This window comes from Arachis ipaensis, chromosome B5 (genome assembly GCF_059453495.1).
Source record: "Arachis ipaensis isolate K30076 ecotype BB chromosome B5, ASM5945349v1, whole genome shotgun sequence".
Lineage (NCBI taxonomy): Eukaryota > Viridiplantae > Streptophyta > Magnoliopsida > Fabales > Fabaceae > Arachis > Arachis ipaensis.
The window spans coordinates 5,418,715-5,444,934 of record NC_142440.1 but is presented as its reverse complement, the minus strand read 5'-3'; the positions used below and the strand labels follow the sequence as shown (position 1 = coordinate 5,444,934).

The 26,220-nt window shown below is 35.1% G+C and overlaps 2 protein-coding genes across 3 annotated transcripts in view; both read right to left on the bottom strand.

Moving 5' to 3' along the window:
• The window catches only part of LOC107640015 (pleckstrin homology (PH) domain-containing protein), a 41,166-nt gene extending 21,013 nt beyond the window's left edge, over positions 1-20,153 (bottom strand). Inside the window, exons 1-32 of one of the 2 annotated variants that reach the window (XM_088488243.1) lie at positions 19,900-20,153; positions 18,828-18,931; positions 17,356-17,490; positions 17,219-17,269; positions 16,181-16,275; positions 15,969-16,086; positions 15,486-15,587; positions 14,432-14,620; positions 14,190-14,350; positions 13,408-13,578; positions 12,726-12,818; positions 12,291-12,609; positions 11,294-11,398; positions 11,086-11,181; positions 10,146-10,213; positions 9,315-9,435; positions 9,021-9,215; positions 8,728-8,931; positions 8,511-8,620; positions 7,119-7,215; positions 6,930-7,028; positions 6,672-6,833; positions 6,517-6,591; positions 5,957-6,442; positions 5,403-5,876; positions 4,481-4,594; positions 4,219-4,403; positions 3,914-4,022; positions 3,610-3,753; positions 3,200-3,490; positions 1,314-1,958; positions 973-1,164 (exon numbers count right to left, since the gene is read on the bottom strand). In XM_088488243.1, coding sequence (XP_088344369.1) covers positions 973-1,164; positions 1,314-1,958; positions 3,200-3,490; positions 3,610-3,753; positions 3,914-4,022; positions 4,219-4,403; positions 4,481-4,594; positions 5,403-5,876; positions 5,957-6,442; positions 6,517-6,591; positions 6,672-6,833; positions 6,930-7,028; positions 7,119-7,215; positions 8,511-8,620; positions 8,728-8,931; positions 9,021-9,215; positions 9,315-9,435; positions 10,146-10,213; positions 11,086-11,181; positions 11,294-11,398; positions 12,291-12,609; positions 12,726-12,818; positions 13,408-13,578; positions 14,190-14,350; positions 14,432-14,620; positions 15,486-15,587; positions 15,969-16,086; positions 16,181-16,275; positions 17,219-17,269; positions 17,356-17,490; positions 18,828-18,931; positions 19,900-19,996 — 5,607 coding nt within the window. In that variant the 5' untranslated portion in view covers positions 19,997-20,153. Of the gene's footprint in view, positions 1-972; positions 1,165-1,313; positions 1,959-3,199; positions 3,491-3,609; positions 3,754-3,913; positions 4,023-4,218; positions 4,404-4,480; positions 4,595-5,402; positions 5,877-5,956; positions 6,443-6,516; positions 6,592-6,671; positions 6,834-6,929; positions 7,029-7,118; positions 7,216-8,510; positions 8,621-8,727; positions 8,932-9,020; positions 9,216-9,314; positions 9,436-10,145; positions 10,214-11,085; positions 11,182-11,293; positions 11,399-12,290; positions 12,610-12,725; positions 12,819-13,407; positions 13,579-14,189; positions 14,351-14,431; positions 14,621-15,485; positions 15,588-15,968; positions 16,087-16,180; positions 16,276-17,218; positions 17,270-17,355; positions 17,491-18,827; positions 18,932-19,899 lie in introns of those variants that run through there. The other variant, XM_088488244.1, reaches the window with a different exon arrangement.
• Positions 20,154-23,467: 3,314 nt separating this feature from the next.
• LOC107642618 (FCS-Like Zinc finger 2) lies at positions 23,468-24,796 on the bottom strand. Its single transcript, XM_021122894.2, has 2 exons — positions 24,244-24,796; positions 23,468-24,120 (listed from the first exon to the last, which is right to left on the bottom strand). Exons 1-2 carry the CDS (start codon positions 24,546-24,548, stop codon positions 23,934-23,936), a joined length of 492 nt encoding a protein of 163 aa, XP_020978553.1. The 5' UTR covers positions 24,549-24,796; the 3' UTR covers positions 23,468-23,933.
• Positions 24,797-26,220: the final 1,424 nt, after the last annotated feature.

Below are 26,220 nucleotides of genomic sequence, written 5' to 3'. Positions count from 1 at the left end.
ATTGATCAAGATGATCTCAACCCGTACTTTATTGAATATAGAAAATGCAGAAGTACACAGAGAAATTGATATGCAGGGCTGCAATTAGAGAGCCAGCCTCTCTCCTACTCCTATTCCATTCTCACTCCAAATCTGTCCTTTCTCTCCCCCAAAATCCCTCTCTCATGCTTCCCTCACCTCCTAATCCACGTGGCAAGTTAGTTACACAACTTGATTCCCTGTTCTGTTATTCCCCATCCTACCCCTTCTATTTTTGCAGCTGTAGTGAAAAGGTAAGGGAGGAATCTAGGAAACTTCTATTCCCTTCACTCCTGATCCCCCTGCTCCTATTGAGTTTGTTACAATTGCCCACTATCAGACATACAAATCTTTTATAAGTCTTCTCATTACATGACCATACCACGCTAGACCGACCTAAATGAGAATAGGTCATAGGTGCTATCCCAACTTTTCTCCAACACATCAATTCCAACTTCTATCATCTCGAGTTCATTCCTCATTGCAACATTGAGATTATATTCTTGTTTTTTTTTTATTTATTTCCCAACAACCTGGCTCATACAAATTTGCTAGTTTTATATATAAATTCCTTCTTAAGCTTGGATAATAGTTTCCTATACAAATAATACTCAACATTTCCTCCACCTTGCTTGAATATTATTGTTGCATCTCCCTCTATTTTCCAATATTTGGTATGATGGACCCAAAGTTCTTACATCATGTGTCTTGTAAGAAGGTATAATCTCCAATTTTCACCTCTTAAGTTAGCAACACATGTTAGTGCATCTCCAGCTGAACTTATATTCATTGAATTCTTTCTTCTTTTTAAAGAGCCCAGAGGCTGTAAGTATCAAATTTGCTGTTAAGTGTTGGTAAATATCAAACTTTAAGCCCACAAAGCAACGGTTAATAAACACAAGTGGACACAATCGCATAAATGAGTGCACATACTAAACTACAGCAACACTTAACCTGAAGCTCAATGATCAATTCTGTGGAGTTGTTAACTGCATTGCTTTGATACGGTTCATCAAGAATGTTCCCTCTCAAAGACCTTTCAGAAGGACTTTCTTCAAAATCTTCCAAGTAGACATTGTCTTCTTTTGAAACTGAGTAGCTACTATTTGCTCCAAGAAGAACACAAGAATCCAAGTACTGTCCACCCTGCAAAGACAAAACCAAAGCATTCATCATTGTTATGTTATGTCATTATTTTGGCATACTCATGTATTTTCAAATCATAAAGTGATTCTTTAAAAATTTTTTATGTTTTTTACTTTTAAAAGGAAATTTGATGGAACAAGCCCATTGACCTTAATAACAACATTTTTGAATTGCAACTTCTTCCCACTTCCAACATATATTAAAGCCTCTGAGCTAGCTTCTGTGAGATTAAATCCCTGTCCATCTTTTAGATACAAGGTTCCACCATGGCCATCATAAATGAAATGATCAAAAGTTTCATTGTCAACTATTAAAGGCTTTTGAGGTGAGATGGAGAATTCAGGACATGGTTGTATGTAGATTGATTGATCCATAATGACAGCTTCCAGCATGTGAGACATATTGTGTTCTTCATATGACAGCATACTGCCGACTGTTGGAACAAAGAACTCAACTACAGCAAGAAGAAAATCTAGTGCAACCAGCAACTGAGGCCTCTGTATGCACAAAGAAACAAAAGTTGAATCCTGAGCAAATTTTACATCAACAATTAGCATAGTTGGAACTGGGAAACCATTCTCTTTGACTATGCTACTATTCACTGAGTCCTGGTTTTGCTGATGAGAAAAAGCATTTAGACGACTGGCTCCAACATTTTCAGGCTTTCCTATTGCTAACCGGAATTCTTTTTCAACACCCTCACGATCATCAAACACACTGAAACCTTGGAGAGTTGCAGAGAGGAATCCTTTTCCATCTGTACTAGATTTATACAGAAGCCATGCACCACTAACCTGCACAGCAGAAAATGAAGAGCTGAGCCACATGAGAATTGATTCTTTTTGGGAAAGTGAAAATTTCACATGATACTTGTCGTGTGTTGATTCACTATATTTCTTCAAACCAATCTAGTTTGTGTAATCTCAACCAAAAAATTGCTTCAAACCATTAATCAAGTTACAGAATATTTGGAATTCATTTGAGGCCACAACATTTAAAAAAAATAAATAAAATAAAATAAAAAATTCTCTTCTATGTAAGATTCTTTCTTCTAATTAAAAAACAAAAAAAAATATTAAATTTCAGTAGCTACAGATATAACAATTCGTGTATATCTAAGTATGCTTTTCAGTATTAGTTTCGTCACATAGTATCAGAGCTTTTATGACTACAATGCCTAGAATTCAATCCTTGTTACCTACCAAAAGAAAGAACTTTCAGCATAAAGCAAACAAAACAGAGCAAAAAGGTCCATGAAAAGATTCGCACTTCAAGCCCAAAAGAGAATCTTGCGTGTGGGGGAATGGTAGATATAACTATTCATGTATTTGGTTTGCGTTTTCATTTTCTGTTTTCATTTTCAGTGTTTTGTAGATTTTATGAAGGAAAAAGTGAAAATAGGAGGTGAAAACAGAAAACAGGATTTTATTGTTTTCACTGTTTTCACTTTTTCCTTCACAAAATCCAGAAAACACTGAAAATGAAAACAGAAAATAAAAACGCAAACCAAACGCACCCTTAGCTTTTGGGACAAGTGTTTCATGACAATGGTTACACTTTTAGTTAGGTCTCAAGAAAAATTTGTAGTCACTCAACATATGAACATCTTCAATATGATCCCCGATTTCTATTCATTGGATCATTGCTTTAGAGCTATAACACATTAATTCAAGATCAAATACTTTTGGAATAAATTTATATGACACTAATTTTCAATTTAATCCTTACATTTAAGGGTTAATCTATGACAGGCCCACTGTATTGTAGGAGCAACAAATAAACAGAACATAATTTAAAATTACTTCTGTATATACTATCACTTGGGTTCAAGTCGTAGAATAGACAGTGATGCATTTACGAGGTTAATGCAGGATGTTTTGTACCGGACTGCCCTTTTATATAGAAACTGATTTAAAGGGTAAAAAAGAACTGTTGCAACCGAAGAGAAAACAAAAACAAGGCAAAACAAAACAAAACAAAAAAACACCTGAGTTGCAACTTAAAAACATATCCATTTGAAAAGAGAATAACGCACCTGTACAGTGGCCAGAGATGCATCTCTGGTTACCCCCGTATACAAGCTCAATTCAACAAGGTCTACGGACACAGACACTTTCAGCAAAATAGAGGCTTCAAGATTCATAGCCCTCGAATTAACACCATTTGTAGCCTCAGGGACAATATCACCTGTGGCGTCATTTGATGTCATGGAGGAATCTTGATTCAGAGCTGGAGGAATATGTGCATCCTCAGAAAAATTAGATACTGCGCACTCAGTAATAATCAGGTATTCCTTATTTGATACTGCTGCTTTCAACTCTTCAATCTGTAGAAACACAATAATGTTAGAGTATAATGAAAGATGAAAATAAAGGAAATAATGGCATCGACATTTGAAAGATCGGCTATACTGGTTCCATTCACTCCGAAAGAAGTATGCATCACCTTGATTATAACTTCAGTACTCGGAAATTTGTGCAGTAAATCTCGGAGTGACCTATGAATAATCACAGATAGACCATTCACATCCTGAATTGTGCTTTCACCTATCTCAGTTCCAGTTCCAACATTTAAGTTGATATCTTCAACCTGCATGCCAGAAACCAGTTGATTAAAAGAGCTATAGGATGACACAACAACAACAAAAAAGTGTGAGGTGACCACTTCAGGAAGGGAACTACTATTCTCAAACTGTCCAGCACGATAATTGATGATCCATTCTAACCATATTATGAGTAACCAATCTTACCTGGACCGTCAAAGTTTCCAAGTGCACTGCATTCATTTCACTTTTACCTCCACCAATCCACTGAAAAGAGTTCTTCAGAGTTATATGAACGATATCAAGCCTCAGAAAACTGTGACAAACAAATTTCACCAACATAAGTTAAAACAATGAAACCACACAAGCCATGGCTTAACCGCTTATGCTATTAGAGTGAGTGGTCTTCTATCAATTATATGACAACTACGTCAGATCCAATATAGATGCAAAACCTAGTACTTAGCAATAAAAGTTAGAAGTGACAATGGAAATCCAAATCTCCAACTTACTCAAGGCTGTCTGTTCTCCGAGGCATTAAAATTATGGGTTTCTTGAGAGAAAGATCAAATTTCACGGCCGGTGATCCTTCAATTTCACCAGCTGAAAACCACTTCTCAGAATTTGTCACTTGATCTGTTACTTTGACGACACTTTTTGGGCTACTAGGAACAAGACCGATAAAATAGCCAACAACCTGTTCAAATTTTACACGCAGAATCTTATACCTGATATCCATAAAGTACACAGAACTTAAAACAATTAACCAAATACCTCTTGCACAAATCGATTCAAATAAACAATCCGCACTTCAGAAAGCTCACCAAAGAGGCTAAAATCATAACCTTCATAGTCTTCATCATCTTCACTGAATGACATGAACTCCAACTGCACAGTCATGCATATATTTAGTCCTAAATTCGTGATACTGAAAGTCTGAAACTAAGCATTGTGTGAATTATAAAGTAGAGGCTCATCATTTGCCTTTGTGTCTATTTAGAAGGGCCTAGGTTAGAGCAGTTATAGGAGTTGCCAGCTAGGATAGATTCCACCCTAACAGTCCCTAACTAACTTAAGTTGGCAAAGACCCTTCTACCCCTTTGGTCTCTCTCTCTCTCATAATGTGTGCAATCTCTTCTTTTTATCAATAATAATAATCCATCCCTGCAGCTGTTCGAAGGAACTTCCCATTCCTATAAACCAAAGGGCTTGGCTGCACATCATTTTTCTTTGTTACTATGTAGTTAATCGTATTTTGTTTTTAAAATATCTCTTATGCCTCCCCTAAACAGATCAATTAATAAAAATGGAACTTCCCATTTCCTATAAACTAAAGGGCTTGGCTGCACATCATTTTTATTTGTTACTATGTAGTTAATCGTATTTTGTTATAAAAATATCTCTTATGCCTCCCCTAAACAGATCAATCAATAAAAATCGTCTGCCAGTACATCTGCAATTCTGCCACAACTCCAAAGAAACCATGTGCAAAACACCAAAAAAGGAAGGACGGGGGAAAACTGAGTAAAAAGCCTCCTCAAACCATGACCGGATTAGACATCTTTTCTTCCTCTACCAATAATACCATTCCCTTCTATCCAAAGGCAACTATGTAGAGTGAACAATAGCACTTAAAACTTCATGCATGGATCGCAAATTCTAAAATTTAAAATTGTAAGATAGGGAAAAGAAGCACCTCCACAAAAGATCTGCCCCCAGGATTTCTCATATCACATGCCCAGTAATATAAATGACTGTTAGGTAGGCTGTCATCACTTATTTTCAAATTTCCCAACGCTGCTTTAATACTAAAGGAGGAAGGGAACACCTTGATGTCTGTAAGCAAACTCTCTTGTGACAAGCAAGCAAGCTTAGTTTCATTTTCCTTCATCAAAAAGATTTGTGCTTGGGCCATCTTTAATGTCAGATTGAACATAATTCTAGATTTCCCTTTTCCAAGCAAGCCCTTAACAGCATGTTCCTCAACAGCAGTGTCATGTAGATCATCTGCATCTCTTGACACATCATTTTTTACAATGGTTGGTGACAAGCTGTCACTTGATGTTGCAAGGTTCTCATCCTCGATGTTTATAGAATTAACAAACTCCATAATTGCAAGGATCGTCGGTCTACGACAAAAAAATGTCAAGGTAGCCAAAGTCACTATCACCTGAAATGAAATATGTAAAGTATTAGCTATGAACCCGCACAAAACAGAATGTCATTTTGTCATTACCCATAGGCACCCACCTGCTTATCTACACTATTATACCGAGTAGAGTTCTGGTCATAAATAACAATTTGTGCTTTTACAAAACTCTCCAGTGTTTCACTAAGTTCAACTTCCATAGTACCAGCAGGAGCATCACATGGTAGAAGTCCAGTAATGCGACTAAACTTTGGGGGTTCCAATGATGAATAATTATATTTAGTTTCCTGATGGGAACTTGATGCGTACGCGGGTGTTCCTACTGGTGATTGCAGAAGATAATCAGCAGCATCTGTCAATGTCTCAGGTGCCTCATAAAACTTATCATCAGTTTCACTAGGGATTACTTCGCTACTTTGTACATCCTCCCCCATAGTATCATGAAATAATGAGTGTGCATCTGCAGTCCCAATGAACGATCTAGCCAAATAACAAGGCTGGGACCGGTGGCAAACCAAATCTTCTATTTCCAAAGATTTCAAGATAGTCCCAATGAAAATGTCATTGTCTCTGATAGAAAGCTCTACCTGTTATAATATTAAAACATCAAAAGAGAAGAATATATAATCAAGTTAAGCAAAAAACAGACTATGTATCTTACCTTACCACCTATAGCCCGAAATTCAAACAAATGCTTTTCTTCACTTGAAAGCACCTTGATTAAGCTCTGACCAGACTACAGAAAGAAGCACATTTTTGACATGTGGAAATTCAGATTTAAAACTAAAGTAACTAACCAGAAACAAAAAAGCTAACCTGATAACTATAACTGAAGCAAAGCTTTAATTCATCAAGAACACCTGTTACAAACAATCTCTCAGCAATTGCTATCTCAGTCACACCCTGATTATCATGTTCTGATTCAGTATCCTCATTATCTGATGAGGTTTCGGACAGACCAGATATAGGAGCAGAATCCTGCACAAATATAATGAAACAACAAATAATTCATATTTGAAAACTCTGGAAAATAAGGCAAACATTTTGGAAAGGGAGAGGGAAGGGGTAACAAACCGATGCATAATAAATAGCCCCCTGTAAGCGGCTATGCCAGGTTTTCCTTAAATCCTCAGATTCACAACGTAAAATCAGTGCATTCGTATCCTCAACAATCTACACATGATTAATTACTATTATTACTTCCTTGTAAATAACAGAATGATTTCATCCCTAGATTATACACATTAGGCAAAGAGTGATTACCTTATTGTTCGACCTTTTAGGACTACACACAGCCAAAACACGCTCTGCATTACCAACAAATTCTGGTGGAACCTGATATACCTGTTTTCCTCGTAGGCTATAGCAATCAGATTACAGGCAGTGTTAATAACATACACAAAAACTAGAAAATATGAAGATACAATCCTCAAGCACATGCTAAGAAAAGAACAATAAAGAATTAAAATAAACAACCGAACTCGTTTATCAATTGTGTGAATGAGTTGCAGCCACCATGCAAATCCACTTAATACAGACCAACAAGCGCAACAGAGGGAATACCTCTATCTAGTAAAAAAGTTCAATGGAAAAACTCTCCTAAATAAAGTGGCAATCTCTCTCAATATGCTTAAACGCCAGAGGCTATATGATGCATGAAAACTATCACCTTTTTTGCCCCTTTTTTCTGTGGGTGGGTGTGGGTGTGGGTGTGTGTGTGTGTGTGTGTGTGTGTGGGGCCCGGGGTTGACAACTTGAAAACCCAATCTAACATGGCACAAAATAGCAGTGGTTATGTCAACATCTATAACAATAGATAAAGGATATTGTGGGGAATAACTGACTTTTTGGTACAAGTATTTCTCTCTATCTTTTATACCCAAAAAAAAAAATTATCCAACAACTCTAATGTGAGAAACAACTTGACCACAAGGTTAAAATAGTGAATATACATTATTTTATCATAAACCCACGATCAACAAGTTTTTTCAGGACGCATGGTTTCCTACACTTTACCATATTTTCCTACACAATACTATTTTGCACAAGTCCTCTCTCTCTCTCTCTCTCTCTCTCTCACATTCATCTACTATTTTGAAATTTGAAGGTGAACTTTTTTCTCATTTTATTCATATGTTACTCAAATTGTTCTTATTTAACTCATTTCAAATTTATTCATGCAAAAACTTTTTTATATATAAACCGAAATAATTTTATGAGTCATAAAAAGAAAAATGCAGGTTGACAAGCACACAGTAGTGCCTAACTGCTACTGTCTAAAAATGAACAAGTTTTCATAAAACAGTATTATTAAAGAATAACTTTCTGAAACTTCTGTTCCCTACGTGGTTGATCTAATAGCATATCCATGGAAAATTGATCCTTGAAGGTGCCGAAATAGTTCATGTAATATTTGGTACTTGCTTAGTCAAAACTTCATCTAGAGGTTACTACCAATATTTAAGATACAAATTATAATAACCACTTCACAAATATACATGCAATGGACAATACAAACAAATATATGCATTTTATTTTTCAGACAATTACTCTTCTTTCTTTCTAAGGGCATGATGTACTATCAGCTCCAACATATCAACAAAATAACACTGTACACACAGAATCTAATAACAAGATACAAGGAGGAGTATGCACCTTACATACTGCTTGTAAGACCTTGAGTCAGGACTCTCAAGTACATAGAGAAAAGGTCCAACTAAGCAAAAATATCTCCGCTGCCAAACAGCTTCCCTAATTCCCACACCCTATGGCAATTTTGTTTAAGACGAATAATATTGCATATCAGATTATGAAACTAAATGAACAACAAAAAATTCAATAGCTAATCAAGCAGGATGCAAGAGACCATTACCTTCCATGTCAGAAGAGATAACCAACCTTCAAGGTCCGCCTGATTCCAAGGACGAAGAAACTCTGAACTGTCATCATCCTCCCCTTCAAAGATTTTTATCACTTGCATCAGTCGATGATACCTTGCAGGTGAAAAATGAAAGCCCAATGATGGAAGCCTCACAGCAACACGAGTTGAAGGATAATATGGAGTTTCTAACCGAATCTGATCACAAGAAACAAATTAGAATCCTCAACATAATGAGAGAACTCATCACTAACAATTCAAAATTTTCAACAGGTAAAGAATAACACCTGTTGAAGCTGTAGGATGACGCCACATTTGTCAATAATTGGGAAGAAACCACTGCTGGTAGAAGAGGCTAAATTATTCAGAGAAATTTGGCTCCAGTGATAATTACCATCAAACAAAAATGCTGATACATCACTTAAGACCAAATCAAATCGCAGGTACATATTCCCCTCAGTTGATTCTTGTTCACGATCATCCTGCATAAACGTTTCTTATGCCATTTAACAACTTAAAACAAATTCAACACCCTAAAAATTTAAAATAACATATTACAAGAATTATCAAGAATATCCAACCTGGGTACTAATCATCAAATTTCCTAGGTCAAGTAAAAGCTTTGTAGCATGCACATTGTCGGGACAAAAATCAGTAGGAATAGTAATCTTGGGAGCTGCAATATCCAAGTTCAACGAAAACCTGGCAGATGACCAACAATAAAGATTAGCACAAAGGTTTCCATGAGGAAACCCTTTAACCTGGGGAGCGAACAAAGAAATGGAACGAGCTATTAGAAAACCGTGTAAAAACTATCCAGGGTCTCCATTGTCCTATCCAGTAAAACTCGAAACCAAGAGCTAATAAACTTGCATCTAGCTGTCTTCAGCTTGATATCTTGAACACACATCAATCATTATTAAAAATCCCAGTAGAAATGTTAAATTCAAGTGCTACTGTACTAAATTGTAATGGAAGACATAACCAACAGCAATGTTGCATTATCACCACGAAAGGGACCATCCATTCCTTTTTATTTTTCAGTATATTTCACTAACCAAAAAAATGTACCAGAAGATATTATAGACTTATATACAAATTTTCCAAAAGACCAAACTAATACCTTTCTTTCCTCGTTGGGATTATGTCAATAAACCTATAAATCACTGTTTTCTTTTCATCATTAGGAGAGCTGGAATCTTGTGTATTTCATGTCAGATTCCCCTATTAACCCCTTCAGTAATACTGGGTCTAGTATAAGTTACTCTAGATGAGAATCAAAACAGTGATATTCTATTGTCATACTTCGACAAGAACAGCATACAGAGCAATTTCATGCTCAAATATATAGGCAGTTTTACAATGTCTCACACATAGATAATCCAAATTTAGAAGACTATAAAGATACTAACCGAGCATGATCCTTCAGCGCCCTATTCATTTGTTGCTGTGCAGTGCGCTTCACTTCGTCAATTGTCATCTGGGAACAATATACCACCCAATGAGAATTTTCTTTACATGAACAAGAATGACATAAATCAACATCTTTCTCCAACAGGACTAAAATAAATTCTACTTTTTCCACCTTTACAACTATGTAAGATATACTATGAAAAATGAAGTAACAAAACAAAAACTGTGGACATCTTTGGACTCACTTGCCCTCTGCAGGTTTTAGCCTTATATTTATTGCAGGAGAGGAGGGACTAAATGTAAGCCCTATAACAGAAACAACAATAAAACACATGCTTCTATGGAGACTGGGATGATAAGCACAGTACATGGTTTATCTAAAAATAAATATAACGTATTATACAATGGACCTTCAAATTACATATTTGTAAATCCTTCCAATTCCTACATCTCTCACAAAATCACCAGATATCACATTTGGATGAATCAATTTGGAACCAAATGTTCCTTTCAAAGTTTCCTCTAAAGGCAAGATTTTTGCCAGCATAGAAGAAATATGATATGATTAACACAATTGGCCAGCTAACTACTTCTCCTCATATTGATCTATCTCCGGACTTTGCCATGTTCTCCTCAAATTCAGAAACTATGCACCACTTCTTCAGGAGGAGGTATATTGTAAAACAATTTTTTCCAAGGCTATTGTGAAGTTAGGAGTATCCTTATATCCAAATGGTTTCTTAAGGTCAGGCTTTGGCGAAAAGAAGGCAACGGTTATGGAGGTATGCAATTGTGGCAGCAATTTGATGCGTTTGGTTGGACAAGAACGCTCACAACTCAAATGAAGTATCGCTGTCTCATGCACTAGGACTCTCAAATTAATATATAATTCTCACTATTCCAAAACAATTTTAAAATAGCAGCAATGTTATATAGTACCTGCACAGCAGCTGCAGTTTCTAGTGCTATGGTCTGACTTACGGCAGTATCACTTTCAAAGAACTTCACAATTTGATCGATGCTGTCCTTCATATACTGTCAAAATTCTAACAATAAATTAGTAAACAACTAAACCAAAAACTTAAAAAATATAATATAAAGAAAATAGTCAAATCAATGATAATGGGAATTAATATTCACAGCTTACAGTCATATAACAAGGAGAAGCTTTGGCAACCATGCTCCAGTCCACCTTATCATCAAAAGGTTTATAATAGAAGGCACCAACTAACGAGTCACAGGAAGTTGCACTCTGAAAGGTCAAAGAACAAAGATTGAGTATACCACAATTTTTTTTTTTTGTATAGAAGAAAAGATTGGTTGTAGGAGCCGTGCAATATGCTACTGGTAAAAGGCCCGAAATTTCATTTAATGTGAATAAAGTGTGCCAATTTTATGTCCTCTCCCCAAGAGAGCACTGGAAGGCTGTGAAAAGGATTATCCGGTACCTTACTCGCACCCAGGAACTTGGAATTCTGCTCCGACCAGCCCCTGACCAAGGAACCTGAATCTGCGAGGGTACTGTGATGCTGACTGGGCTACAGATGTAGATGATCGGCAGTCCACATCAGGGGTCTATGTCTATCTAGGACCTAACCTCATTTCCTGGTGGCCCAGAAAACAGCCTACTGTTGCTCGGTCAAGTACAAAGGCAGAATATAGAAGCATGGTAGACCTCACTGCATAACTCATCTAGGTCCAAACTTGGCTCACTTTACTGAAGGTTCCCACTTCAAGACCAATGGTTTACTGTGACAACCTCAGTGCTATAATGCTAGCTCGCAACCTGGTTTTGCATAATAGAACGACATATATGGAGTTGAATCTGTTCTTTGTAACAGAAAGGAGGGTCATGGAAGGGAAATTACTGGCTGCTCATATTCCCACAACTAAGCAGCCAGCAGATGTGTTGACTAAGGCAGTGTCTAGCTGAGTAAAAAATCTAGAAGAGTCTAGAAGCTGTTATGGTAGTTATAGGAAGTGCCAGCTAGGATAGATTCCCTAACAGCTCAAATTAACTCTATCATGCCACAATTGTGTTGTTAAGCATAAAATATAAATTAACATCAATTGTAAGGAGAAAATTCAGTTGCAAAAACAAAAGGCATAAAATGGAAGAAGAACAAGAGGAGGATAAGTCATACCTCTGCAAGGAGACCTTTTGGCGATGATAACTTATAGGAGCCCAACTTAATGTCAAAGACCTTTGTTTCTGGATAAAGCTTTACAGAGCAACTGAGATCCTCACATGATAATTCAGCAACAGGCTCTTTGGCTTCCCCAATAAGCCTTGAGGCATTATGATTCATGTGAACTACCAGGTAAGTGTGAAGAACATCTGCCTTGCTAGTCATAGATTGCCCATCATCACTTTCCTTGTACCCAATTATTTTATTTAATCGGTTCCAATCCTCCTCGGTGAAATTAAATTCCTCACTTCCCTCTTTAGGAGATTCACTGGTCCTGCCAGTGTATGTGATCACACATCAGCAATACTGTCAAAACTATATTAAAAAAAAAGAAAAAAAAATCTAATATGTCATTATGAGAGATGGAATATTTGAAGACAAAATATTCACCCTCCAAATGGCCACCAAGATTTCCCTGCTTTCTTTTTCCTCAAGTTAAGATCCAATTCAGCCGATTTCTCCACAAACTTGTGAGCCAACATTCTGTAAATTGCATCAAGTAGGAATACTTCCAAGGTTGAACAGGAAACAAGACAATTCCAAAGTCTACTATATATTACAATTTTAGTTGAACCCAAATAGACAATGACGACAAGAAACCACTATGGAACTTTCACCTGAATACAGAGCCTACAAAGTGAACTTATTAATTATCAAGGCAGAGCCTAAGACAACAAATGCCATAATAATTTTGTAACATGACTTTGCTAAAACTGGTTGTAAGATTGGTCGCTATGCATCATTCAATTCAGCCAATAAAATAGACACAGTCGATACTAGAAGCTTAATAGACACCAGCAAACACACAAGATTTTTTATAAAAGTAGCATTACAAACTTCTTTAACTAGTTTCTGACATAACGGCTGGCTAAAGATTCAAATTGATGTAATATAATCCACCTTGAAAACCTGAGCCTACCTTCTGATAGTATAGTTACCTAGGAAATGTATGCAGAATGCAAACTGACGGTTAACATCACACTATACCTGCCAACTAATAATGACCGTATATACCATGTTTTTCCATGAGTAATCAATATTAAATATTAAGATAAAGTTGAAACTAAAGTACCTCCATTGCAGTATAAGGTCAATATCAAGTTCACGATCTAGTTCTTCTATCTCTTTGTTGCCACTGATTGTCACCTGACTGGGGTCAGATTTGAGCAATGAAGCATAGAGAGAGATATATCTTTTCCGCAAGCTTGCATATCTTAAAACTTGCTCCCAGGACATCTTTCCACTGACAGTAACACAATATTCTTAATAAAACAAGTGTATTGAAAATATGATAAATAAAGATCAATTCCCATCACAACACATGAAGTTCTTATATTAATCTGAGAATGTCCCTAAAATATTCTAAAGCTTAAAACAGCAAACTAAAGTAGGCGGTTGGTTTGAAGAATACACTAAAAACTGGAAAAAAAACTCAGGTCAAGAAATGGACATGGCAATCTAAGTCATCTTAGACCAGAAATATCCTGATATCAGATCAATGCTATTACTACCTTCGTTTTCTCTCCTACCCTTTCTTTTCTCTTGTTTTCTCTAATTTAACAATCAAAATCATACAAATAATTTGATTAAAAAATCTTAAACACGTGGATTGGATTCTGAAGCCATATTATAGCTAATGCATGGAACAAAGATGTGAGTATCAACTTGTTTCTAGGATGGGGACTAGTAAAATATCTTACTCGTCACTGTTGTTATTTCACATCATATTATCCTCCTCAATTGTGGGCTACTTGTGCAAGCTCCGTATTTTATTTAGAGCAATTAGCATTCACAAATTTTATCTTTGACATCTATTGCATCAGGCTGTGAACATAATAGGGGGTTGTAAATTACCTCGCTTTCTTCATCTGGTCAGATACAGCTTTACAAGCATACTTCCACCAAGACTTTGGATCAACTTTAACTGCTACCAGTGGACGAAAATGGGCATACTTCAGACGTTGATTAAATGCAGCAAAATTGTCTGCTAATTTCATAATATCCTTATAACCATCCTACAAAGATAGAACTGTATAGATTACCCCACTAACAATCCCCAGAAGCAAAAGAAAGCAAAGAATAAGAATCAATAGAACCTTAGATAAGCTGATTGTAACATCATCCAAATTGACAACTGCCTTCTGTAAAGGCTGTTTGCTATCAGTAGTTTCATTCTGCTGCAGCTTGAAGTATTTTGCTTTTCCAGTCACTGGTTGCAGAATGTATGAATGTTTCCTTGATAAATTATCAGCAGGCCTCCCATCTTTAGTTCCAAATTTAAATACCTGAATTTTCGAAGAAATTTGATGAGGATACTGAATATCAAAGATATGTTGATAAGTGATGGATTCAAGCTTCTGTAGTTCTATTCTATCCATATAAGTCCGAATAAATTGCATTGCATAATAAATTATAAATATCCCTAAAAGCTGGTCATCCTTCAATCTTTCATTCCATAGCCCACGCCGAAGGGTAAATATCCCAAACCATAGAACATTAAAGCTTCTGTACTTCTATTTTGTCCTCATATGTCCAAATAAATTGCATTCCATTGTAAACATCCCTAAAATTTGGCCATCCTTCAATCTTTCAATTTGTCTTCTACATGAGCAGACCACCTTAGGTGAGATTCTACCACTTTTCTGGTTAATAAGTGGACTAAACACAATCTGCATGACTAAAGAATCAAGATAGAGCATCTATATCCCAAGCAGGATTATCCATCAATCTGCTCCACAAAAATAGTGTCTTTTCACAACCAAACTTACCGGAATATTCCAAAAAGGTTCATTCCTTATTATCCCTGCGTGTGCACACGCAGGTGGGCAATTTCTGTAGAGGACAAGGTATCTTTAAAAGAAAAGAAGCAAATGAAAACATGCATGTCCGAGTAAACTGAGCCAGGTAAGAACGCATGCCTAACACACTGTATATCTCATAGAGAAACACATCTAAAGAGACCAATAGCATCACAACACATGAGAGACTAATGTTGTTCAAAAAGCAAAGAAGTTCCAATGAACCTTCTAAACTGTATACACACACTCTCCTTACATCCATAATATACGGAAACAGAAAAGGACTAAGTTTAGAAGGTTGGGAGAAAGAGAAATGAAAACCCTCGGCCCTTACTATCCACCAAATACATACCTGAAACCACTCTGAAGGAAGCAAGTCTTCCCATGCTTGGTTAATATGCCATGGAATAATATCAGAATCAAAATAAACTGCAAGTCGATCAAGCTCAACAGACTGCAAAACAATAAGGAAAATATATTTTACACCAAAAAAAAACTAGCAACATAATAGCTATAGAAAGGAAATAATCATTATGGACCTTTGAACAAGAATGTAATCATATTGCAATTCTGGATTTAACTACGGTTTCTGGTAACTATGATTCTTTGGTAAGTAACACAATTCCTTAAAAGAAGCAAATAAAAAAGATTATGCATAGAATCAATAATATAACAACCTTATTTTCACCCTTGGGAAACTTCAAATACAAAATCTTCATGATATCTACTGTTTGTTGCAGGAAACATTACACTAGAATGATACAAGCATATAAAGCAGTACAAAATGATTTCATCATGACAGCTGATATCAATTCATATTAAGATAAATTAGAACCTTTTGAATGCGATCCAGTGCACCTCCTGTAATAAAAGTCTCTTTCCCAGTATCATCTACCGTCATGGCTGAGAGTTTGTCCAACATAACACCAGCTGCAAATGGGCGCCCTGGATTACTACAAGGCAGATTATATTAGGCTAAAGCAAGATATACAAAACTGTGTAGCATCTAAAACTACCATCAAGAGAACATTTGAAACCCTCCTCTACCTCTCCGAATCTTCATATCTGATGTGAATATTGGAAATTGAAAGTTTCAAATTTCCAATTATTGTGCTGATGAGGGATCCCAACCATGATGTATTCTTCAAAATAAAACAAGATATAAAAGTCAATATAAGTTATTCTTGAACATACACAAACATCCAAGCACATATTTAGTAACTTACACAGGGCTCCAAAGGAGGCATTAGGAGTACATATTCCTGAATAATATGGTATGCATATGTGCAAGGAAACTATAATAAAGGCACTTGTTCCCCCAAAATCTCTTAGTTAACCTTAATGTATACCCAATTCACTAAGGGCCTATTTGAGTAAATAACTTATTTAAGTTCTTTTTGAAAAGAATTATTGATAAATAATTTATGAATAAGTTAATATACATTTTAATAGGTGCTTCTTTAGTGTGTTTTGGAAAGTATTTCGTTCTCAATATTCACTAACTTGACTTCTTGAGCATTTATAATCTGTGAATTTAAAAAAAGTTAAGAACATATTGCTTGACTTTTAAAGAATGTTTTTATTTAAAAAAAAAAAAAAAGAGAAAAAGAGAGAGAGAGACAGAGAGAGAAAGAAATGGACCCTTGTAGGACATGAAATACATAAATAATAGTAAATTTATTAAAAGAGAAGAGGGGGGAAATATAAATACTACTTCGGAATTTTGGCATGTAACTGAACAGAAAATAAGTTTCTCAGTCTTGACTGGCAACTTTTATAGGGAACACTTTGTTTGCAGTTTCTATGAGGCTCGGGCTGGGCGTGTGATCCAACTTTTAAACAATTTCAGATTCTCAAGAGGCTTTGGCCAAGAGAAGAAAACTTTTGTGGCAATGATGGTGCTGGTTTCACAGTCCTTTGGCACATTTGGCGGAAGTAAAATGTTTACAAGATGGCTGTCACTACCTCTGAACTTATTTTAGCCAAGATATTTTTGGTTGGACACCACATAATGTGAAATTTTCTACTCTCAATAATAACAAGTTGCTATTAACAACTAACAAATAAATGAAACAAAGCTGATACCATTTCAGACTTCAACTGTTGCGACTTCTCCCATATCTTCAATTCCATCTCCTGTTTGTCAAAAGAGAGGTAAGTATTCTTCAGCAAATAAATTGTCTAGCAACAAATTATCTGTTGACCAAATTCAAACTTCTGACCTGTATTCTGCTCTTTTTAGCTTCTTGGACAGCATCCTCACTACATCCCTCAACTTGAGTTGCAGGTTCAGCCAATAAGAAAATGCGATCCAAATATACCAAAACTGGATCTTGGCCAAGCCTACTCCATGGAACCTTTAACAAAGAAAAAATATAACCATCGCTTATATTGAAAGGATTGTGCTACTTAAAAAGCCTGCTCAGTTTATGCATAAGTTAAGCATAAAAACCCAGATTCTCTTTATATGGATACAAGGAACTTGATCCAATAGGAAGGGAATTACAAGTAAAAGGATGGAAAGTACCCTCCAACACAAAAAAATAAACAGCAAGAACAAGAAGGAAAATGTAAAAATCATGCAATACTGTCATGAAACAAATAAATGTCATATATAAGTACAGGTCTCTTTTTTACTTATAAAGAAACTCTATCTTTATTTAGGAAAATGGGAGCAAGGATTAAACTCTAGATGTTTTAATCATAGAAGCTCTGATATCATGTCACAATACCATCTCTCCTTAAGGCTTAAGTTGTTAGATAGAGGTACATGAATAATTATATATCTAACAAATACAACTATAAGTATCCTTCAACACAAAAAATAGATATAAATAATAAAAAATAAACATCAATAAAAAGAAGTAAAATGTAAAATATCATGCATCCAGATGGAAATAAATAATTAAGGGGCAAGGGGATCCCCTCCAACTGGGAGTATCCCATGCTGACTGACCACATACACACACACACACACAAAAAAAAACACACACACACACACAAAAAGCACACTCATACAAACATAGATGCCTCATTCTTCAAAAGCCTTGCAAAAGAACCAACGGAAATTGCTCCAAGTCAAGGGCACAAACACCTACCGAACAATATAGGGATGGAAATATATTCTAACCTCGTAACTATGAAAAAACACATTTGAAATTTATTTTTTAAAAAAGAATAAATAAATAATTAAAAAATCCATAGGAAAAAATGTTAAATGAAATACATGGTTAAACCACAATGTTAGCAAAGGGAGCTGCAAAAAGACAAATTTCACAATGGAAATAATTGAAGTAGATGATTTCGAACTTCATAGCTATCTCAACTTTTCATTTCCTAACCGAAAATGATGAAGGCACCAAGTTGAGAAATAGATATAAGCTATCTCTTCATATTTTCCAACTTCTTCATCAAAGCGCTCTCTCTCTCTCCTCCCCCCCCCCCGGGATAAACCCCCAACCCCCTTTTCCTGACATTTACTTCTTCCCCACTCTCTTATTTTCCTCTATTCTAATACTAGATCAAAGAGATTTACTACAGAAGCAAACGGAAAAGAACAAGAAATGCAAAAATGTGAATATGTGTACGTGTGTTAAGTAACTTACAACCATAAGAAAAAACACAGGAGTATTGACCATTCAACAATATCACAATTCAAAATATATGTATCAGATGCAGTTAACCAACCACCAACCTTCAGTTTCACTGATCCAAGAAAACCTGCCTTAACCTTCACTGGCAATTTTAAAGCATTTAGAGCCTCAGGCTTAAGCTGCATATTCTTCAGCTCCACATCACCTGTGTCATATTTTAGTCACCAGTTATAAAAACCAAAAGAGATCAAGAATGCTTTAAGTAAATTTGATGACAGGGCAGATAAGTGTGTATATCCATAGGATCTTTCAAAATCTTAAGATAGTGCAATATTATTAGTGTATTACTTCTACGTTGGCACAGTTTAATCATCTCCAAAGATGTGCATTCACCTCGGAACAACACACCACTAGATCAAGACAACCAAAACAAATCAAGTACTGAAATATCCATTTCTTTTTTCTCCTAAAGGTTGGTTTACACTCTTTCAGAAGTGGTTGATACTTCCATTCACCATAGATAAATGTAACAAAATCTAGTGTGAGGACATCAGCTAAATTAGTAGCAAGTAAAAAGTATGACCAAGTAACACAATTAGCAACAAGTTTTGGGCGGCCAACTTAAAACCTGGTCAAATATCTACGGCAAGGAACACAATTAGCAACAAGGCTAGCTTATCCTAAAATGCTATAAAACGTGAAGTGGTGTTCATCTTTCGCAAATCTCAACACACTGAGAAATATAGAAGCAACATTGAACAAGCAATGTAGCTAAGTGTCTTCTGCTGATCGCAAAATCATTTGTTCGTTGCCGTTTTTACCGCTCATTAACCTATATCCAGTTAAACTACGGCATGAATTTCACATTCACCAGAGAGGGAAAAAAATTTCAAACAAAAGTTGCTAATACATCACTCGCGCATTATCGCTTCGATTGTGCCAGCACCAGTCAACAGATTGAAGACATGAATTCGATTCATCGAATATAAACATCGCGCTCTCAATATCAATTTCAATCACTACAGTTTACTCACAAACTCAGCCTCACACTAATCTCAACTCAGCAGTGGAGTTAATAAAAAGAATTAGCAAGTACTGTTACAGGAAGCAATCGAACAGTGATTAAAAAGAAGAAACGGAAGGAAGAAAACGAGGACTGAGGAATTAGCGAACCTTTCCAGACACTGATTTTGAGAGCCTCTTTGTTGAGACCTCTGACATAATTGCCAAGGTACCTCTGCAAGAGGTACGCTACCTGATCCTCCAGCATCTCGTTCCGCTGTGATGATCATGTACTCATTACAGCGATGATCGTGATGGTTACACAGACGAAGACGACGAAGAGGTTTATCAGAAGAAGCAGCAAGAAGGAAAAAAAAAACGCACAAGAAATGACTGATACGGAGCTTTAATGCCACGTCTTCGTTATTGTATACCTGTATCAAAAAAGAAATAAATATCTAAAAAAATAATAAAATGAGGACTGGAAGGTACAGCAAGAGTCTGGATCCTGTGAAATGAGGGTGTACATTACACTAATTTATTTAACCATTAAGAGTTGAGCACGTGGAGCATTTGACCACGTGAGGTCATGTTATGCTAAGATGGCATTTGAACAGAAGCGTAATCCTGAGGTGCAGACCGCACTGGAAACGGCGAGCTTTTTTATTCTTAATTTTCTAACAGCACATGCGAATACGGAATACCTCGAGGCGGTTCTCGATGAAAAGTCCTGTATTTATAAAATGAATTAAAATTGATAATTTAATTTGCACTTACCCACAAATATCTACACTATTTTTATCATAAAATATTGAATGAAATACAAACTAACTTAATGCTCTTTTTTTAATGGAAATATAGTTTTATAATTAATTTTGGTGCCCCAAAATATCAAAGAAGGTTAAATTCCTCTTTTTTAACATGTGAGATGTGACAATTCGTCAATTTCTAAACTTCTTTAGCAATAAAGAATATGTTTAAAAACCATAAAACCTAATACAAGTGGCAATTACTTGTTTAAAAGAAGATATTATGGTGGATTGTATTTGCAATTTTGAAAAAAAAAAGTGAAAATTAAATTTTTAATAAAAATTAACTAAAACAAAAAAAATTATGGAAAATATACTATAAACTTAATAAAAACTTTTACATTTTCAATTTTACTATTAAAAAAATCCTTATTTAAACACTATATTCCGATTCAATATTTTAAAAAAATGGAAGCAATAAATAAATTTACGTACTTATCGAGAATAAATTTCAGACAGCATTAAAGATTAATCATTATTGATTACATAATGTTTATAAAGAAATATAAAAAAATTAATTAACATGTGTCTAAAAATATATAATAAAATTATTATTAATAAAAAATTTTAAATTTTCTTGTAATTATTATAAAATAAATATATTAAAATTTAACTTTTTATATTTTTAATAAAAAATTAATTTATAAAATGAATACGTATCTTTAACGCAAAAGATAGAAAAACTGAAAAGAAAAAACGGTGTGGCACACTAATGCAAGGATGGTAGTATTAATTATGAACGTGGCGCGATGCGCCCAACACTGACACCGGCACAACGCCAGCAACGCAGGCCAGCTCGCCACCTTGCATGCCGTGGCCTCCGTGGGTAGCCAGAAGTTTGTATACTTATTATATTAACCATGACCATGACGTCGATGCCTCTATCTACCTGTATCTGTATCTGTATTAAATAAAGTAGAGTAAGAACTAAGAAGAAAGCTTTCCTATTAGGATAAAAGATTAAAAGGGTCATGTTATTTGCTAAAAGTATTATCAATAAAAAGTTTCAACAAAATTAACCAACAATTTTTAAAAATTTTGGTGACTAGATATTTTATGTGTTTAATTCATAAAAAAATTAAAACCTTTTTCTCTTAATAAATATTTGTTTCTAAGTATAGATTTGATACCAAAAACCAAAGGTTTACTTCATCATCATATGCATAAATTGCACAAGGACATAGGACTTGGCTTAACCAAGTTTCGAATCCAAATGTACTTATTGTAAAGCATATATGATGACGACTAGATCAAGGCCAATGCCAATATCGTCCGTGCAATATTTGAGATTTGATTACCATCTCTTATTTTCTTACGGGGCCAAGGCCGTACTACAAATTTGTTTATTTATTGAAATAGACCCACTAGACGCTCCACCAAAAGGAAATTAAAAGGCACTTTTTGGTGGGGGGTGGGTTGAGGAAAGAGGAAAGACCCACTTGAAAACGCATACGAGAAAAATGTGGATCATGGAAAAGCCTCTTCGCAAGGTAAACGCCATTTAGGCCCTTCAATGCTGCTGGGTTCAAAACGACGTCCATTTCTAGCTTTATTTCTGCAAAGCCCGATGCGTCTCAGAGTTGATGCCGCAAAAGACATTTTGCTAATGTTTTAAGCTTATTAGCACCATGTTTTCTATTATCAGTTTATGACTCTTTTTTTTTTCCTCCTGAATTACTATCACGCTCACATTTCAGCTACTGTTGCTGGGGATAAATTTGCAAAAGCTTGATGTTTTCGTTATAACAAGTAGCCATAAGAATGTTCATGGCTCTTGATCAGAACAAAGAAGTAACTTTTATTCACTGCTATGCTATATTCCGAAATTTTATTTTTACCAAAGGGTAATGAAGACAGGAGAAAAAGTCAGACAAGAAAATAGAACAGGTCAAATAAGTAATGGACAACAACAGTGCCCAATTAAGGCTAGAACATTTAATTTCAAAATACCCAATGGCAACAGAATATATGGTGAAAAGTAATTGGCAGCAATAGTTCTGGCAACTGGGTTTGGGAAGCGAAGTTATTGGACAATGAAGCTATGGTTTTGGCCTTTCACCATTAGAAATAAGTCAATGACAATTAATACTCACTTCTCTTAAGTTCTCTAGATGCCCTCCACCACCCAACTTATTTTGGAACTTGGAAGTAACTAATGTGGAGTTTTTATTATTCTTTTTTAAAGTTAAAGTAACCATTTAACATTATTTTAACCAAATATGTCACGGGTTTATAACTTTTTGCCTTTCAGTTTCAGCTGCCTTAAATATCTTGATTAATATAAGCGATTAAAGAAAGTATGCTTTGCTTTCGCCGTCGGTCATGGGATGCTATGCTCAGTTGCTCACCCCATACAGCCGAGAATAATTGGATTTCATTACATGAATATTGAAGATGATATGTTAAATGGAGTTTTACACTTTTACTTTACCTCATCATACTTTAATTTTGTGGTTCTTGAGGGGAAAACAAAATAAAATTGAAGATGGATGATTGCTTACAGGTATGAGAACTCAGCACTCTACAGCAGCGACTACTTAGACATGTTTCATGTCTTGCCGTACGGACCAAAGCATCGTATATATATTTAGAAAATATTTTAGTAACCGAGAAAAGCCAAAAGTACACTGAAGTACTGAACTATAGGAACTTGTCTCAATATTGATGTGCTGAACTTCACACCTTTTATCTTTGGGTTTGAATTTTGAAATGGAAAGAAATTTTTAGCAGCTGTGTTTCTTTTGTGACTCCAGAATACGAATGTAATATCAAATGGGGAAAAGAGTAAAAGAACTGAATACAATCATCAACAACCATGGTAATTAGTAAACGGTAGAATCAAATTCTGTTCTTCTTAGTATTATTATTATCAATTTCTTCTCTAAACCAATATCATGAACAAATAAAAATAAAACAGAGAACAAAAGAAAGAAGAAGGAAATTTAGCTCGTATTCAGTTTCTTCGTTAAAATTATGAAACATTTTTGAGACAACATACATAATAGTAAATACATTACATGAAAGTAGCAGAAAACCAAAACGTTTGGTATACTTTTTCCCACCCCAAAAAAGAAAAAAAAATTCCCCAGAAAATAAGCCATTTCGGAGAGAGGATCCCGCAAGCGTTACAGTACACACTCTTCTGAACAGGCGTAACATTTACAGCTTGATGAACAAAAATTACTTCCACAACTGGATCTCTTCTCTCTCGAACCTTCTTCGATGAAAGAAAGAAAGATCTATCCCCAAAATTAAAAAAAAGAAAAAAAAAGAAACACCTTCTCTTCTACTTTTTCTTTTTTTGTTTTTACTTTTCTCTTTTTTCTGTTGTTTTTTTAGTGTATTCTCTCTCTCTGATAACCCTAAAAATTGCATCGAGGTGGTTGGTTTTTTCATCTAAGCGGCAGCAACCGTTCCTGTACGGAAAGAGTAATCTTGAGCCCTGTTTGGTGATGTGGATTTTCTTTGCTCCTTTTTTCTCAAAGCTTTCATGGAAGAAGAAAGGTTCCGATTCTTCTCCTTAGCTTCGTCTATCTCAATCTGTTCTAGCCTGCACTCTTCGCTACAGAAAGGCGTGTCACCCCTGCCATCAAATTTCAAAATCAGATTCCAATTATCCAAACCCTAAATCTAAAATAACAAAAATCCATTGCTGAATTGGGGAAAGGGATCTCGAATTCTTGAATCCTTGAATCTTGATTCTAACCTGTACATGAAGATGTCTCTGTTTTCCCCGAGTGGCTTCTTGCAGAGGAAACAAGAATGGAGGAAGTGAGGCTGGTGATCTTCGAATCTTGCATCGTAGAATCTGGCGGCAGATCTCGGCGAAGAAAGCGAGAAGGGTGCTCCTCTAACGCCAGGGCTTCTGTAATAGGTAGCGTATCCCATAGTCCTGGAAACAAGGGTGTGTTGATATTGGAAGTAGTTGTGACCTGAATGGCCAGGCTCTGTGTCAACCACAGAATCGTCTTCGTCAAAGAAACAATGTCTCTGGTTATTTGAACCAGCCATGTTCGCAAAGAGAAATGCGTTTGTTTGAGAAAGAGAAAGAGTGTGGTTTTTAACAAAAGGAGGTTGAAGGTAGGTGGTGAAGGGGGAAGAAGAAAGAAAGGGTTATAGTTATAGAGTGTGGTTGATTGTATGCGGAATACAAAAGTGGGGGCTATAATAAACAACGGCAATCGTTGGTTTTTCAACTTAATAGAATCCGTCCTAGTCATGAATCCATTGGCCCAAAAATACATGCCTGCATTTGCCCCTTCAACTAAATTATATTCCCATTTTATATTGCTTTTATTAAAGGTTCCTTTTCTTTGTAATGAAAAAACATTATAAATACATGCATTGAAAATTATAATTATACTCTCTCTTTTTTTTTTCATAAAAGTATAAAACACCTTAACTAGTAAGATCCTTTTTTTCTAGTTTTGAATTAAAAACATCTTTTAAATAATTGTTTATTTATTTATTTATTTATTATATTCTTTTTTTTTTTAGTTCAATTTGTATGTATTCATAACTTAATTATTAATATTAAAAATAAATCTATTTTTTAACTATGATATCTCATTAATTAATTATACATAAACAAGACTAATTAAGTTTCATATTAATTGTGTTAAAAAATTGGGAAAAATAATTAAACAAATACATTGTCTTAAAATAAAATTATTTATAATAAAAGAATTAATCACTACGTTTAAGAGTAAATATCTTTAAAAGATATTTTTAAAAAGATTTTAAAGACTAAATTAGGACAACAAAAAATACATTTAATTTTTTTATTGGATCTAATAGATCCAAGTGAATAAAGAAATTAATGTATTTAATTTTTTTAAAAAATTAAAAATTTAAATATATTTTTAAATTTTTAAAAACTTAAATATTTATAGGCCAAAAAATTATTTTTTTTTTTCTATAAACTTTGTTTACAATAATCATATATATAGAAATCAAACCTTTTTTTACTGTCTTTGTCATTAAGGATCCATATTTGTCTCTTGGAGCATAAGATTTTTTGTCTAAGAATTTGTCTAACACTTGAATTACATCGTATGCTTTTAATTTAATTAAATCTAATCAACATTTGAATTTACAATACGAATGAATTATAACTCAAACAACGTATATAATTTTTTTTATTTTTGTCTAAAAATTTCGAAATTCAAAGCTCACTTCTAATTTTTAAAAAAAAAAAACATTCGATTTTTGCAATGATAAATAAATTACCAAATAAAAAATAAATATTTGCAATGGTAGCTAGGGTGAAGACAGCTACCACTAATATTGGAAACAATTTCAATAATGCCATTGTGAGGGAGTTTGTGGGGTGGTTGAGTTAGTGGCAATTTTGTGATTTGGAGAAAGTAGGAGGGGGTTATAGTCCGATAGAGAAAGAAGGGGAAAGATCTTTGCAAGTTGAGGAGTATTTGAGTGTGTCCGAAGTGGTAGGGGCCCAGGTGCGACCAAACCGCACATGTCCCCCCCTCCCTGTCCACGTCGAAATGTAGTGGGTTAAGTTAAGGAAAGAAAAGAAAGAGTGAGAGTGAGGGACCCTTCAAACTCGCGCAAAGCGCGTAGGTGTAACGGTCACAAGTTATACAAGCCACCGCCCAATGTCAAATGTCTTGGTGTGTGGTTTTCTCAGATGGTAAATTACTGGGTCCACGGGCCACCTGCCTCC

What these genes read in the sequence shown, in the direction of transcription:
- LOC107642618 (XM_021122894.2), bottom strand. Translation starts at nt 24,548, where the DNA reads ATGGCTGGTTCAAATAACCAGAGACATTGTTTCTTTGACGAAGACGAT. An exon ending in AGAGACATCTTCATGTACAG is followed by an intron (nt 24,121 to 24,243) that starts GTTAGAATCAAG and finishes ATTTGATGGCAG; the next exon opens with GGGTGACACGCCTTTCTGTA.